Genomic DNA, 17,095 nt, shown 5'->3' on the forward strand with positions numbered 1-17,095 from the left:
AGAATGCCTGAAGAACTATAGGTGGAGGTTCATAACATTGTACAGGAGGTGGTGACCAAAATCGTCCCCAAGAAAAAGAAATGTAAGAAGACAAAGTGGTTTTCTAAGTAAGCCTTACAAACAGCTGAGAAAAGAAAAGTGAAAGGCAAAGGAGAAAGGGAAAGGTATACTCAACTGAATAGAGTTTCAGAGAACAGCAAGGAGAGATAAGAAAGCCTTCCTCAGTAATCAATGCAAAGAAATAGAGGAAAACAAGAGAATGGGAAAGACTAGAGATCTCTTCAGGAAAATTGGAGATGCCAAGGGAATATTTCATGAAATGATGGGCACAATAAAGAATAGAAATGGTAAGGACCTAACAGAAGCAGAAGATATTAAAATAGGCGGTAAGAATACACAGGAACTGTACAAAACGATCTTAATGACCTAGGTAACCATGATGGTGTGGTCACGCACCTAAAGTCGGATATATTGCAGTGTGAAGTCAAGTGGCCCTTAGGAAGCATTACTATGGACAAACCTAGTGGCTGTGATGGAATTTCTGTTGAGCTATTTCAAATCCTAAAAAATGATGCTGTTAAAGTGCTGCACTCAGTATGCCAGAAAATTTGGAAAACTCAGCAGTGGCCACAGGACTGGAAAAGGTCAGTTTTCATTCTAATCCCAAAGAATGTTCAAATTACAGAACAATTGCACTTGTTTCATATGCTAGGAAGATTATGCTCAAAATCCTTCAAGCTAGGCTTTAGCAGTACATGAATGGAGAAATTCCAGATGTACAATGAACCAGAGATCAAATTGCCAACATCAGCTGGATCATAGAAAAAGAAAATAAATTAAAAAAAAAAATCTGCTTCATTGACTATGTTATAGCCTTTGGCTGTGTGGATCATAATACACTGTGGATAATTTTTAAAGAGATGGGAATATCTGACCTCCTAACCTGTCTCCTAAGAAAACTGTATGCAGGACAAGAAACAACAGTTAGAACAAGATGTGGAACAATGGACTGGTTTAAAATTGAAAAAGGAGTACGTCAAGATTGCATATTGTCACTCTGCTTATTTAACTTATTTGCAGAATACATCATGGAAAATGCCAGGCTGGATGACTCACAAGCTGGTATCAAGATTTCCAGGAGAAATATAAACAGTGTCAGATATGCAGATAATGTCACTTTAATGACAGAAAGTGAAGAGGTATTAAGAGCCTCTTGATGAAAGTGAAAGAGGAGAGTGTAAAAGCTAGTTTAAACCACAACATTAAAACAACAAAGATCATGGCAGCCAGTCCCATCACTTTGTGGCAAAAAAAAAAAAAAGAGTGGGGAAACAGTGGAAAGAGTGGTGCATCTTATTTTCTTAGGCTCCAAAGTTACTGAGGGTGGTGACTGCAGCCATGAAATTAAAAGATGCTTGCTCATTGGAATAAAAGCTATGGCAAACCTAGATAATGTATTAAAAAGCCAAGATACCACTTTTTCCAGTGGTCGTATATGGATGTGAGAGTTGAAACATAAAGAAGGCTGAGCGCTGAAGAATTGATGCTTTTGAATTGTTGTACTGGAGAAGACTCTTGAAAGTCCCTTGGACTGCAAAATCAAACCAGTCAATCCTAAAGGAAGTCAGTCCTGAATATTCATTGGAAGGACTGATGCTGAAGCTGAAGATCCAATACTTTGGCCACCTGATATGAAAAGCCAACTCTTTGGAAAAGACCCTGATGTGGGAAAAAGATTAAGGACAAGAGGAGAAAGGGGTGACAGAGGATGAGATGGTTGGATGGCATCACCTACTCAGTAGACATGAGTTTAAGCAAACTCAGGGAAATAATGAAGGACAGAAGAGCCTGGTCTTTTGCAATTCATGGGGTCACAAAGAGTCAGACACGACTAAAATACTGAACAACAACTCATCAGAAAATAAAAATAAGCTTTAATATCTATTGAGTGCCCACTCTGTGCCCACACTCATCTAGCTTCTTTATATGTATTAGCTCAATTGATTCCTAATTTATGGAAAAGGCTATATTTATCTCCCTCTAATGAGCAGCAGCAAGCGTAACCAACTTTCTTAAGAATATGAACCTAGTAAATGGCAGAGCTGGGAGGTAGGATACGGAGTAATAAATGGGACTCTAATTTATAACTGACCAGTGAGTTCAGGAGCAGTACTTGTTGAGACACAACACAGTTGACTAGGGCATGTAAAACATACAAGGCACTCAAAATCCTGAGCAGCTGTTTTTTGGTGAAACAGAAGAAATTCCAGAAGGATATATGTGCCAATGATTACTAACTGTGCAACAAACTGGAATCATGAGAGACACATTATGGAAAAAATATTAGACACTATTCAGTGGAAAGCAAAGGGAGTGATAAGACAGTACCTTCTATGAGTGTTCAGAAATGAGTGGCTATTAGCAAGAGTTGGGGAAAATCCCCTGGAGAGATGGGAAAATGTTGACAAAGAGAAAGGAGAGGGTTTATTTGGCATGTAGGACACCACATGCAGAGTGGCCTCGAAAAAGAGAGTGGCATGTTAGACAAACTGTGGGGAGTCCTGTCTGATTAAAGCAGAAGCAGAGTGGGACATTAGAAGTAACACAAAACATCTCCAAATAATCAGCTTTATGGGACCATTAACTCAGTTCTACAAGGATACTCCTTATAAACTTGTTCCAGTATAAACCAGTCCTGTTGAAAAAGGTAGCATACTTGAGTAGAAATGGAAAAAAAAGAGAGAATAAAAAAAATCTCAAAATATTCTTTTATTAATAAGGACTGATTTGGTCAGTTTTTTTGTCAGTGGTTTCCTGTTGTCACTATTCATTGAAATTCTGAAGTCATTTCATGCATATTTACAGAAGCAAATGGTTTGTGTTACCTAGATTTAAAATCTTTTTAATAAAGTTCCAAATATTTACATTTTGGAAAATAATGATGAGAAACTGGAAAGAGAACATAGACTTCAGGTAAGCGGAAAATAATTTTCTGGGAATTTTTTTTTAACTTTATTTTTTAAGAAGTGAATTTGTCAGTGAACTTATTGCAGTATTCAATTCATTGAAAATTAATAGAAATTATTTAATAATTATTATTGTGCTACTATGAATTATATCATACCAACCCATGATTATGCATACAAATAAAAATAATGGAAATCAACAAAATAGTAGAGTACAAATCAATACAAAATAAAATTTCATTAAATTTTATTTAAAGTTGGAAGAATATTAGTATGAAGGTGCATCTTCCCAAGTGGTGCAGTTGGTAAAGAATCCACTTACCCACGCAGGAGACACAAGAGATGTGAGTTTGATCCCTGGGTTGGGAAGATCCCTTGGAATAGGAAATGGCAACCCACTCTAGTATTCTTGCCTGGAAAATTCCATGGACGGAGGAGCCTGGCAGGATATAGTCCATGGTGTGGCAAAAGTTGGACATAACTTAGTGACTAAACTACCACCACTCCGTAAAACACAGATTTCTTGAGGTCTGAGTTAGAAATTCTTTCTGGAGAGAAGTGTGAGATCTGATAGAAAAAAAAGTTGAGGTTAAATTATAAAGTCCTTGATGAATATCTCAGGCATTCAGATTTTATCCTATACTCAGGAAAAGATTTCTGAAGATATTCAAGCAAGTCAGGAAAGTAGTATTTAGGAGGCCCAGTGTTGCTGCCACAAGTTAGGGAGACTGGGAAAGGTGTCCAGGGAGAACAAATCCAGATCTGTCGAGGTAATTAGAAAGGAGATGGAGACAGTATATACCAAAAGATGAGTGGGTAAGGCTATTGAAGACAACCTGACATATTTAGAAAAGAAAATTCACACTGCTTTGTCACTTACCAGATAAAACAGAAATTCGAGAAGACTCAGGTGATAAGCGTGACAGAGCAGCAAACAGTGGCACCATCACAAAATAATTTGAAGTAGAGATAACAGCTCATTGGAGGCATAAAAATATGTTTAGATGGAAGATTTAGACACAGCAGCAAGACATGGATTAAATCAGTATGTAGTTATGGAAAGGTTATGTTAGAGGAAGCCATGCTGTATGCTTCTAAAGGGACAGTCTGCACAAAAAAGCGTGGCAACAATAGCCTTCTTCATGACACACAGTGAAGAAACGCCCATAGGGAATACATTATTCCCCCCTCCATAGGTCATTCACATATGGATCCTAACACCAATTTCCGTCAATAAAACATATGGAATTTCAAAGGTAAGCCCAAGTAAAGTATTTTTTCCTCTTCACAGTCACATATGTCTTTTGAACTAGAATAAAATATTTCACATATAGTCACTTATTTATCTTTGTTGAGCAGCAGGTTTATTATTCATTTACTAGAAAAAAAAACATGCTTAGCACAAAGATATGTTATGTAGAAAGATAAAACATAACACTTCTCAGATTTCCACTGATTTTTGAAAAAGACACTTCTCAATTTGTAGAACTGTATAAACACAGACATGAAAAACACTAACATCACAGTTTTTAAAAATTGGCAAGCACATTAATAAAAATAAAATTAAGCTGGTAACTTTGGAAACACTGCATTCTGTAAGATGTGTACATATTTCTTCTGAAAAATATCTACATGTTGGTTCCAAACTCATTTATCTATAGGAGTAATTTGAATTCAATGAATATTTAAACCCAGTTGTATCAAGAGGATAAACAATAACCATAGGCATTAGATAAGGAAGAAACTGAGTTTTTAAGATAGGCATTCTTATTTAAAATCATCTGATCAAAATTTAGCTCTAGGTGCACTGAGTAGTTTTATTGATTAGATTAAAGTTAGCAGTGATGAAATTCTCAGTTAAGTTGCTATTACTATGACTATCTTAAAATTTTTGAGACCAGCTTTTTATTATATGTAAATAAGATTTATTTCTTTCCATCTATGTAATAGCCCTTTAAAAGGTAAGAACTTAGACAGGTAGACGAGTAAGGAAAATAGTAACAAAAGGACCAATACGTGAGATAAGTGAATAAAATAATTTAACTCAACTAGCATTTGTTATTGTTTAAATGACATCCTATGAGAGATTTACAAAGAAGGTGACTCAAGGGCCAGACTCCATGAACTTTAGATCTGTGCAGGGAGACAATAAGTTCTGTGTATGTGATCCAAATAATGCAAGGATAAAATCTTCAAGGTAAAATAAACTGCAGGTGCATCATAGTGTATGTCAAAATGCAAAGAAAACCCAGTGTCATCAAAACAGGCTCCAAAGAGAAGATGTACATGTGATTACTCTCTAAGAGAGTTGTAGGGTTTGGCACAGAAACTCCAGATGGGTAAATAACATTAGATAACTTCAGTGAAAATGCACAGGCTGCTCGGAAGCCAGAACAACTCAGAGAAAACCTAAAGAGGAGGCACAGGAGGCAAGGTGGGCAAGTTAGTGGAGAACCTTGAAAATAAGGCTGAGGCATCAGAGTTTGATTTATGAGCTAGTCAGGAGCCATTATAGGTTTTTAAACAGGAAAGTAGCTTCAAAGATGTTTAGATATTGTGTCTCTGTTATGTTACAACAATCTTTTGGGTTGAATGAAAATTTGATCAAATTCACACACACATCGATCTGGTCTTTCACTCTGAAGCCATCATGATTGATATATGATATAGTTGATGTGTATATGATGAAAAGCTAGACTCAAATATCCTATCTGATAATCTAACATCTCACTTTTTAATAAGGCATCTGTAATTGAGTAGGCTGAAAATTATTGAAAAGATAGTTTCCAAGAATTTCTTTCCAAAGGATGAACTAAACAAATGCTCATGGTGCTGTGGTCTGAACTGCCTCTTCCCTGACAAATCCGTATGTTGAAGCTCTAAGTCCTAATGTGATGGTAGCTGAAAATGGTGCCTCTGGGTGGTAATTAGGTTTAAATGAGGTCATGAAGGTGAGACCCTCATGACAGGATTAGTGTCCTTAAAAGAAGTTACATCAAACAGCTTCCTCTCTTTCTCTACCTTGTGAGGACAAAGCAAGGAGGCCATTTACAAAACAGGAAGAGAGCCCTCATCAGGAGCTGAATTGGTTGGTGCCTTGATGATGGGTTTCCAGCCTCAAGAACTATGAGAAATTCCTGTTATTTAAGCCACACAGACTATAATATGTCGTTATGGCAGTTTGAGCTGTCCTTATAAACAGTCTCAGCTACTTACTGATCCTCTGTCTCCATATCATCCCTTAAATTGTTCTTGGATTTTCTTTACGTGGGTAGCAGTCAAGGAGAGCATGAACTCATGATTATTGAATGCTTAGACAGCAACTCTTAGATGCTCTACATAACTTAATCTTGGTAAAAATATGTGACACAATGATCTACGGGAAATATTTCAGGACAATTTATTGAAAAATGGGATAGAAAATGTACACATTTTATAATTCACAATTAAGAATCTTCTAAAGAGTATACATATATAACTAATTTATATCTGGTAACCACAGGGAACAATGGAAATAGAACACTCCTTGATATCTTTTCTCAGAGATAATCAATAATTTATTTCTCTTTTATTGTCACAATTACCACAACTATCTAACTACATAAACAGTGTCACTACATACCACAGGAAGATTGTCCACCTACACTTTACTGAGACAAAGATGATGGCCATTTATGTGTTAAATGTACAACAGGATGTTAAAAAGAGGTGATTTTTATGTATAAAACAAGATGTGGCACATGATTTATCATCAGGTTTGATTTCATATGTATTAGGTCAAGAAGCAAGCATAGAAATATTTTGGCATTGAGTTGTTATTAAAGTTGAAAATAAGTAAACTAGAGAAATAAATCCAGATCTATAATAGGTACATTAAAATAGGAAATTAATTGGCTCCTCAGTATTTTTGTGCAAGTTTTTTTTCTTTCCTTTTGCTTGTTTTTATATATAAATGAGTAATATGAATATATCACAAGTCAAAGAAAAAAATCTCAGCCAAAAAGAAGTACCAATATATGAAAAACAAATGAAAAATTTTTGCTTACAAAAAATTTAAACTGTAAAGAGTCACAAAATATATATAAAAATGCCACATTGAACGAGGCAAGCATCCTCTACCCAAACTGGTAGTACCCTCTGAAAATCAGCTGCATTCCATCCATTGGGTCATACTGTGGTGACAGACAAAAAGGCATTAGGAACTTGTGTACCATCAGGGGACTTGGCCCCATGGGTCATCAGTTCTTGGATTGTCATCCAGTTGTCCAAAATTTTCTTGTTTCTTTTCTTCATCATCTTTTTGTGACTCAGTTCAATGATGTTGACCTCCTTCTTGCCCTCGCTGCCGCTCTGGGGACTCTCCTTGAGACACTCCAGCCGGCTCCGCATCATGAACTCTCGGCGGCGCCGCTGCTCCTTGGCCCGCACCAAGTGCTGTTTCCTCTCCTCTTTGCTCCAGTACCGCCCCATCTTCATCTCGCTCATGGTGTCATCGTCCGTGGTCATGCCACTCCGCTCCTCCTTGATCTTTAAGGCACGCTCCTTTAGAATGCGGTCCCGCACCGGTCTCTTGGTGATGTACCGCGTCCCATCGCTCCTGATTTTCACCTTCCATTCCATCTTGGGTTCTGAGCACTTCTGAGACTCCTTGCACACGCTCACCAAGCTGAGCTGACTCTGAGCGTACTCGACTGCGGACTTCTGTTGAATTAACTGCATGTAGCTTTGATAATGCCTGGCGTGTGCTGGGATGTTTGCATATCTATAGGAGGAGCTGTGGTAAGGAGAGAGATAAGGGATGTGTTCACTGCTGGTCTTCTCTGGATCAGAAAGCTTGCTGCTTTCTGAAGTCTTCTCTTTGCCTTCAATGAGACAGCCTTGTTCAGAGGTTTTGGCTTTGGCGCAGGTCGACTCTTTAGTGCTCTGGCCAGAAGAGGACTGGCTGGCTGCCATCGTGCTTCTCAGGTTTTTCTTATTGGTGAGGCTGATCACTCTTGGAAGGGAACTGTCAGGGGAACGGTCCACAGTGAGTGGAGTGCTTCTGCAACTTTCAGCTGTGTTGTAAGCACTGGAGCTGTCTTTGTCTGACTTTTCTGGGTGTTCAAGGATGTCATCTAGTTTTCCCCTATGGGTATCTATGCTGGTGTTATAACTTCGGAATCCTCCATTATGCAACGCCCAGATGTCTCCATACTGGTCTGTCACTTTCTGGAGCCTGTGAGCCTGCATGATAGTTTGGCACTCAAGTTCAATGCTTCTCAGTTCCTCATTAAGCAGCTGCAGTTCATGCTCCACTCCCTCTCGTCCTCCCTGATTGCATTCTATTGTGCTGCTTGAGTAATACAGGTCATACTCCCCGTGCTTCCTTATCTTGCATTTGAGCTCCAGGAGCTGCCGAAATCTTTCACACTCCTCATCTTGGTTGCCAATACAGTCTGAGTCAATGTATTCACCAGACACAAAACTCTCATTGCACTGAAGTTCAACGCTTCCCAGAGTGTCTTGGCTCTGCCCCAGCTCTCTTTTGCTTTTCAGAGAGGTGCCCTGGGGATCCTCGGTTGCATTCTCCTGCTCTGAGCTCTCGTCATTCCTCAGGCTTTCGTCTGTGCGCCCCACTCCGCTGTCCTTCTCATGGTTGTTGGATGAGGATGTTGCCGTGTCTGTTGTGCCCTCTTCTTCTTCTTGCTTTTTTGGCTAGGAAAATAAAAGTGAAGAGAAGAAAGAAAGTTAATTATTTTGAAAATCAGTCGTTGAAAACTTGTTTGAAAAAACAATGCTTCTTGGCAAAAGTTCAGCTCCTAGAAAGCTTCCCTAATTTCAGTATCTATAACAGTTTTACAAATAAAGGCAACTGGCTTACGGCAGTCTTTTTTTTTTTTTTTTGCTCTAAAATAAAGAAAACAAAAGCTGCTTGAATATGGCTATGTTACTCACTTGGAGATAAATAAAACAGGATACATTAAAAGAATTAAAATTAAATGAGTCATTTAAAATAAGTGATTCTTGTCTTAGGCTCTCTTTTAGTTGAGAAACTGGAGTGAAGTTGTATAAATGAGGTGACTTTATGAGTTTCTGAGGTGATAACATACAAAAGGACGAGTAAGACAGAATCCCAAAACAGTCTTCAGCAATGAAGGTCTGGAATTCAGAAGCCACATCACTTGTTATTATTTCTTTTCTTCATGAACTTTTCTCAAGTTCAAGAGAAACTTCATTGGATCTAGTAATACACTGATGATAATAAATGAAATATCACAAAATTTCAGGAATAAGTACATGAGCCCAAGACCTTCCATCCATAGATAAGGAAACTTAGTCCCAGATGGATGTAACTTCTTAGGCAGGAAGTCTAGGAGGCCAGTGCCATCCTCCATGGACAGGATTTCTTTACATCCGAGACACTGTATTCTTGCATACATGTACTTTGACTTCAAGGCATCTCCATATCATGTTGTTCAAAAGCAACAGTAATGTCTTAGGATTCATTGGGTTGCTTTAAAAATTTTTTCTACTCTTAGCCAGTAATATCCTTCAGAAATGAGTTTTATTCTACTGAGAGTAAAATGATGGCTCTCCTCAAATCTGAGCATCACTGATTGCCAGACAAGGGCATAATGTAAAAAAACAGATATGTAAGTAAATATATATGTGAACTTCACTCCCTGGTAATTTTTGGCTTTTCAAGCAGAACAATTAACTGTCACTGCCCTAGGGAGATGCACATCTAGGTGTTTCTCTGTGAATAGCGTAAAGTTACTCTTTATTCTAACACTTCTCTTATAAAAAGTCTACAGATACAATTTCTAGATTGTTTTCTCCTTATGTCTAAGTTTATTCACTTTTATACATATATACATTTTTCCCTTTAGCAGGAAATTATATAATTAGATATAATTAAGCCTGTTAGTGTCAAAGAAAGGATAGGTGATAATAAATAAAACAGGTTTGAAAGTGTCAGATAATTGTTGTTTTCTTCCAATCAAGTAATGGCAGAAAAAAATATGATGAACTGGAGGGAGAACATGATCATGTATCATGTTAATTCTAGGATTCTCAATCTTTCGATAAAATATTTTCCCTCATTTGTTGAGAACATACTATGATTGATTTAAAATGTCTTATTGATAAAAAAGAATGTTAAGCATAAGGCACTAGTGGTAAAGAACCCGCTAGCCAACGCAGGTAAATGTAAGAGATGTGGGTTTGATCCATGAGTCAGGAAGTTCCCCTGGAGGAGGGCATGGCCACCCACTTCAGGATTCTTGCACGGAGAATCCCATGGACAGAGGAACCTGGCAGGCTTCAGTCCATACGGTTGCACAGAGTAAGATACAACTGAAGTGACTTAGTGAACAAACATACATAAGTAATTGTAACTAATAATGGAAAACTTGATACATCTCTATGTTCCTTGCTATAAGGTGACAGTGACATCAAATGTGGTAACATTTGCATACTGTGCCATAAAACCCCCAGGCAAAAATATTGGAGTGTGTTGCCATTTCCTTCTCCAGTGAATCTTCCCAACCAGGGATCAAACCTGGGTCTCCCACATTGCAGGCAGCCTCTTTACCATCTGAGCCACCAAGGAATCCCTATAAAATCCCCAGAGGATATTCCTGATATTGGACAGTTTAGTTTGTATACCACAATACTTATATTTATATTTTCTCCTATCGAAGAGTAAGCTGAAAAATACAAGAAGGTGATACTTTTCTTATGGAGTATAAATGATAGACAAATTTGTTGACAAAATGTGTGTCAACAACAGTCACAGGACCAAGGAGAGCATGTAAGGTGAAACTTTCAGATGGATGTATATTTTAGCTTTTATATATGGATATGCAATTTTTAATTGCATTTATCTTTCTTTGGTTACTGGTTTATGAGCACATGTGAAAATAAAAAGAGTTTTCTATTCTCAAAACTAAAATTCCTGGTTTCTGATATAATGTTACTCTATAATTTGTCATTTCCCTATGGAATCATCATAGTGACAGGAAATGTTTCTACCAAGACATTTCTAATGTAGTATTATTGTTTATAAGGGCAAAGGACTTTTAAAGGTTTCTGTATTTCTCATCATTTTTCAGTCTCACGGTGAAGAAAAATTTCTACACAGTGAAAATCTAACCTCAGGGACATCTTGTGTTACCTCAAAAGACCTAGCATTTGTATTATGTCTGATGAGTAGGCAGCATCTGACACCATATCACTTCACCTGGGCAGGATTTCTCCTTTCTTTATTCCAACATCCTCCTGTCAAATCTGTATCAGGTCACATTTTGTCTCTAAGAGAGAAAAAGCCTGGAGCAAGGACTTTCTTGCTCATAACCAGCAGCTGCCACCAAAAAATATCTTTATTTGTGGCCAGTGTTGAAGTCATACATAAAACTTTCAATCTGTCCTCCTTATACTGAAAAGCAATCACTACAGCAGCAGCATTGCTTTTGAGCATGAACTACTGTTTGTGAAGTGGCCACTGACTATCCATGGTAAGCACACATGGTCTGTCAACTGTAGTTTGCAACCTAATTATTAGTATATGCACACACACACACACACACACACACACACACACCCCTCCCTCTGTTATGGGGTGTCAGCACGTCACGCTATCTCATCATTCAGTTTGGAAAAGTGATAAGATGTTTGTGTTTTATGTTCCTAAGCCTAACTGTCTGGACTTTTTAAAATAATAATCTTTTAGGGTGAGTTAACAATTAATGTTGAGAATAGGATGATAACTAAACAGTCAGCAGATTGAGAGCAGAAGTGTTAATACAATTATATCAGGGAAAATAATGACATGAATCTGACATAAAAAATCTAGGCTATATTGATCTTAATTTTATCTAGTAAAAAACAATGACAACAAAAATGAAAAGATTCCTAAGGTTCAGTTTGCCACAAACCACTCTTTGATCATTCACCAGTTATGAATTACTTAAAGGGAGGAATTTTGCTCATTTTGTTTGTATTCTCAGGATCAAATGTGGTACTTGAAGTAGATCAGGGGCTCAGAATTTTTTGTTGAATGAATAAGTGACCTTAAGGCAAAATGATGTCAATAATCTCATCTAACTACTCTTAATTCAGTGTAATCATGATACCAAATATCCAAATAAGATCAGTGGCTTAATCATGTCATCATCTTCCTCAAATAGATATTCAAATATCTACATTGATATTTTAAAATAAAAAAATTACTTTTTGGGGAGGAGGGGTTATTTCATGAGATATAGTCTATCTCAGCTGGTGTACTGAGAGGCAAAATATATTTTTCTATTAAATTTCTGAATTACATTGAACAGTACCTGAGTCAGCACCTGAATACTACTGTGCCCTCCATAATGGTCCCTAAGCTTCTCAAACTAAAAATATTCTTAACAGAAAAAATTGTACGTATTTCCTCCACTTCATTTGAGATGATCTTTTGCCTTCAGAAATTACCATCACAGAGATGTTCACTAAAAGTCTTTGATTTAAAAAAAAAATCATTTAAGATTATGCATTTAAGGAAGAAGAGCATCATTTCCAATGATGGAGTTCAGATCGTGGTCCTACCTGCTCCACCTCATCGGCAGTGCGCTGCATTGCATCATTATGCTGTTCTTCCAACATCGCCAAGTTTAACTCCTCTAATAATTCATTCCTTTCATCTTCCAGCCAGCCTTCATCCACCTACATAAGAATACATTAGTACATTATATTCTGTTAGTGAGGACTCATGCTAAAATAGGATAAACTTAAATGGTGATGCCTGACTAGTTCCTTTTATCATAATGATTCTCTTCAAAATACCAACCTCCTATAGTTCACCTCTCAGAAGGAAGAAAAGGTGATAACAAAAAATTGGGCTCTTATGCTTTTTATCTTTTCCTAAAACAGAACTACAGATTTTCTCTCATACCTGAGTAGATCTCACAGCACAGAACATTACCGTCTTTCAAAATGTATGAAAAGCATGCTGCATAATCCACAGCTGTCACGCTCATTGCCTCCGACAGTCCCCGTGCTAAAGAACTGCAGTGGTAACTAATAGGGCTATGAGAAAATAGGGCCTTTTTCCTTAACAACAACCTCAAAGCAACTCCACACAAAGTGCCCCTCTCAATAAACACACACACACACACACACACACATGCTACCCTCACTCTGCTTTTGATTTTGAGGTGGATGACTTTCAAGTTAACAAGATGGCTCCTTGCCACAAATACACACATTTATTTTATCTGAAAAAAAAGGAAAATTCCAAGTTATTCTGAAAAACAAAGTGACGCTATGGTAAAACTATTGAGATTTATTTCTCAGACCCAATTCCAAGGAAAAAGACCTTACATGTTGCATATAAAGGTGAGGGAGCAGTGTGAAGCATGCAGAGTTTTGTCTGTGGGTGCTGAAGGCAGGTATTCTTGTGGGAGTCTTACATAAACTAAACCAAGCAAATCCTTTTGGCTTCTTAATACAAAGGGAAGTGGAAAACTCATGGTTATCTTGTTAATATGATAAGTGTTGACAGTCAATACAGATAATTTGCCTCAAAGTGGGTTTTTGGAGCTAGATTACATAAATTAGCTGTCTATACTGATTGAATTAACTGAATAATTATCAAAGTTCTTCTTTACTCTGTGTTATAATGAACAACAGTTTTCTAGTGAGTCAAAATGAGCAAGAGTGGGAGATGTTTTCACTACCAGACTAATGCTCAAGCCCCAAGCAAACACATAAAACAAGCTTGTCTTTAAGAGAGCTGAACTTCTAAAACTTAAACACAAATAAACCTGTGTGCATGCTCAGTGTGTCCAACTCTTTGTGACCCCCACGGTCTGTAGCCTGCCAGGCTTCACTATCCATGGGATTTTCAGGCAAGAATACTGGAGTGGGTTGCCATGCCCTCCTCCAGGGGATCTCCCTGACCCAGGGATCAAGCCCATGTCTCCTGCATTGGTAGCTGGATTTTTTTATTTATCATTGAGTCACCTGGGAATCCCTGAGAAACCATTAAATTGCATCAGAAGAGGCATTAGTGTATATGCATCATAGTCATTAAAATAAGGCAATCATAGGTTTCTTTTTTATTTACTGAAGTTTACCTAGACCTTAAATTATCTCAAACTTGACTGGGCCAAAAGCATCAATGCATTTATTCATCCTCATTTATTTCAATTTGGCCTGAATAACTTGACCAAGTTCCACCCCAGTGACTTTGATATGCAGATGAGCTATGAAAATTAAGCTGGTTAAAAATTTAAATTCAGTCTAATTCATAATTGTTCAAGTTTTATATTTTTTAATCCCTTTTAAGTTTCATGAAGTTGCAAATGCCAGACTCCAAAAGAAATTACTTAAAGCTAGAACTGTTTATTTTTTATAAGCATACCAAGGAATGTTTCTTTAATCAGGTCAAAACAAAATATTTGCCAACATTGATACAGTGAATGATAGAACAGAATCTTTTGAAATTGAAATGAAGGGGTGGGGAAGACAAAGAAAACAAATGATAGAAATTAATAGTTCCCTATAACCCTTTTCTTGTTATCTAACCCCACAGATCCCTGAGTTGCCATGGGTAGTTGGCGTCCGTCTGCTTTGATAAGGTGTCCCTCTAGGCTGGAGGGGTACACAACACACTCAGTCAGGAGAGATTCTTCTGGCTTACCTTTCCCTGTCACATTTCCCATAATGTGACAGACTGGCATAAATACGGCAGTCTGAGTCCAGTGCTCTGGCAGAGCATAGTCATAATTATACAAGGGGATCTGTCTGCACCGTAGAGGATCACACGTGGTATCTCAAAGAAAGGATCAACCTGCGCTGTCTCAAAAGTTCTCTACAGTTCTAGCAAGAGCCTGTTCTCACCCAGGGTCCCAAGGGGAATAGGGCAAAATAGCAATATCTTTAATGGTCTAAGGAAGAAAATGGGCAGAAAATGAAAGTAAGTTGACATTGACAGGGAATGGAAGAAATGAGTTATTTTAAAATATTGCATGGTTGCACAATACCGCCCCCAGCAACTCTGTAGATTATTTCTGAGAGTATTTGAAACATTATTTTTAAAAGGCTAGAAAAATGACACATAAACTTCTACTCTCCCTAAATAAAATATACAAACAAAAATGCAATAATGAAATATATTGAAACTGATGGGAAAATATGGTGACATAAATACAAGTTTTGTTTTGCATTGCTTTTGCCACCTTATAGCATGTAATGCTTAAATACATTTTAAAGTAGGTGTTACAATGCATTTTCTTTCCTTATTTTTCTAGAAATCTGGTTTTCTAAAGGCAATCAGCTTCATTCCAGTGTCGTTATGACTTCTTCAGGATCAAGGGGCTAAGGAAGATCCTACTTTTGTCAGACAGGATGGTATCCTTCAGTCAGGTGACCATCTTTTATAAATTGTGGAAAGTATTTGAAAATTCATCCTCCAACATTAACTCTTGGGTTAGGAGTATAGTCAGTTATTCACAAACACCACTGGTTCTACTGAAAATATTTGTGCTGTCAAAGATTAACGGGATCTGGTCTTATGTTATTAATTCTATTCTTTCCACAGTACATTATAGCTGTTATATGGCATAGTTAAGGAAATGCTTTAATTCTAAATTAATGAGGTTGTCTAGCAGTTACATGGAAAGGGCAGGGAAACCACAGGATAAAGTCAAAGTATCTTTTCTACAAAGGGTGACTATTGAGCTCTCTTCAATTTACCCTTAATTTCACCATTATGTATTTAGCCTCTTTACTCTTTTTCAAGAAAATGGGGTCATTGAGATTAACTGGTGTGCCAAATTTCCAGGTAATTAGTGCAATTTCATACATATTTTAATAATTCACTCTCACATAGGCAGCTCAGCCAGTTGCAACCTGTCCAACCCCACTCCCAGGACCTCAGGTGTGCAACTTCAGTCTGCCCTGGGCTATGGAAAGCTTTATGGGAACCGTTTAGAATGGTCAAGGACATAAAGGAAATATATGCGGAAAGGGTGATCTTTTATAACCACTATATTCGAGTCAGGATTCAGTCTGACACTGAAATACACTCACTCAATGTAATTTATAGATAGGATGTAGTTACTGAGTCTGAAAAATATCAGATCAATAACCTAAAAGACAAATGGTGATATAACCAAGTTCACTCAAACTACTGACAGAAGGAGAGAATGGTGACAATGTAAGGTCCTTTCTGCATTGCGGTGGGGGATAAAAAGGACACAAAAAAAGTTCCGATAGTACTTTTCTTCCACCATTACCTCTCCTTTACTTTCATGTCATCTCCCTCTGTAAAGATGTAAAAAGATTCCTTAGAGGCTATCAGTTTTTGGTTTTGGCCAGACAGATGTGTCTGTCATGCTAAACTTGGAAAAAATTCATCTACTATATGTGGACCCGCATCATGCTATCTAAGGTCTTTTATTTGATAAAGTCACTCTAAAAAGATTTGAGTTGACAGCAAGATATGCTAATGTTTGTCTCATTAGAGATTCTTTTAAGATACCTTAATATGCCAATTAAGTATTTTTAGATGAGAACCTAAAGCAGGGATGCACACAGAATTAAATATCATGTAAAGTCAATCATTTTTCATTAATTAATTAATTTTAAATAACTGGCAAGTGGAAGGAGGAAGTAATTATTTAATTTTGTGTTTCTTTTTAAAAAATAAGTTGTTTAGCTGCCTTTATGTGGAGCAATATTAAGGAGTCTTATAATTGTTTTGATAAGGTTGGCAAATTGGGAATGATAACTGGGTTCTATTTTGTATGCCTGGTTTTACGAATAACTGTGGCACTGATCTGATGTGGAATAGCAGACAATGAACCTAAGGTTCAGTCCAAGGCTTTTGCTCTGTATTCTGACCTGACTCTCTGGCCTTGCGACCAGCAGCAGGATTCTCCTGCACTCGTCGCTAGACAGCTGGGCCACCGCCGCCTCGCGATCCTGGACGTCTTCCCCATTTATCTAGAAAACAAATGAAAGTGGCGCATTAGTTTCCATTTCCACAATGCTGCACACAATAAATGGCAAATATCAGCTCATTTATGGTAAATGTATGGACAATGAAGCTCACACAATGGGCTCGTCTTCAGCCCCTCGGTGGTAAGTGCCTTCACTCAATTACG

At 37.5% G+C, this 17,095-nt stretch overlaps 1 protein-coding gene across 3 annotated transcripts in view; it reads right to left on the reverse strand.

The window, feature by feature from the left end:
* Window positions 1-4,307: 4,307 nt before the first annotated feature.
* PDZRN4 (PDZ domain containing ring finger 4) overlaps window positions 4,308-17,095 on the reverse strand; it is a 419,179-nt gene continuing 406,391 nt past the window's right edge. For all 3 annotated transcript variants that reach the window (XM_042246871.2, XM_012174489.4, XM_042246872.2), the window contains 3 exons: window positions 16,833-16,934; window positions 12,534-12,650; window positions 4,308-8,660 (listed from right to left, as the gene is read on the reverse strand). In XM_042246871.2, the coding sequence (XP_042102805.1) occupies window positions 7,134-8,660; window positions 12,534-12,650; window positions 16,833-16,934 (1,746 nt within the window). In that variant the 3' untranslated portion in view covers window positions 4,308-7,133. The remainder of the gene's footprint in view (window positions 8,661-12,533; window positions 12,651-16,832; window positions 16,935-17,095) is intronic.

Source organism: Ovis aries, chromosome 3 (genome assembly GCF_016772045.2).
Source record: "Ovis aries strain OAR_USU_Benz2616 breed Rambouillet chromosome 3, ARS-UI_Ramb_v3.0, whole genome shotgun sequence".
In the NCBI taxonomy this organism is placed as follows: Eukaryota; Metazoa; Chordata; class Mammalia; order Artiodactyla; family Bovidae; genus Ovis; species Ovis aries.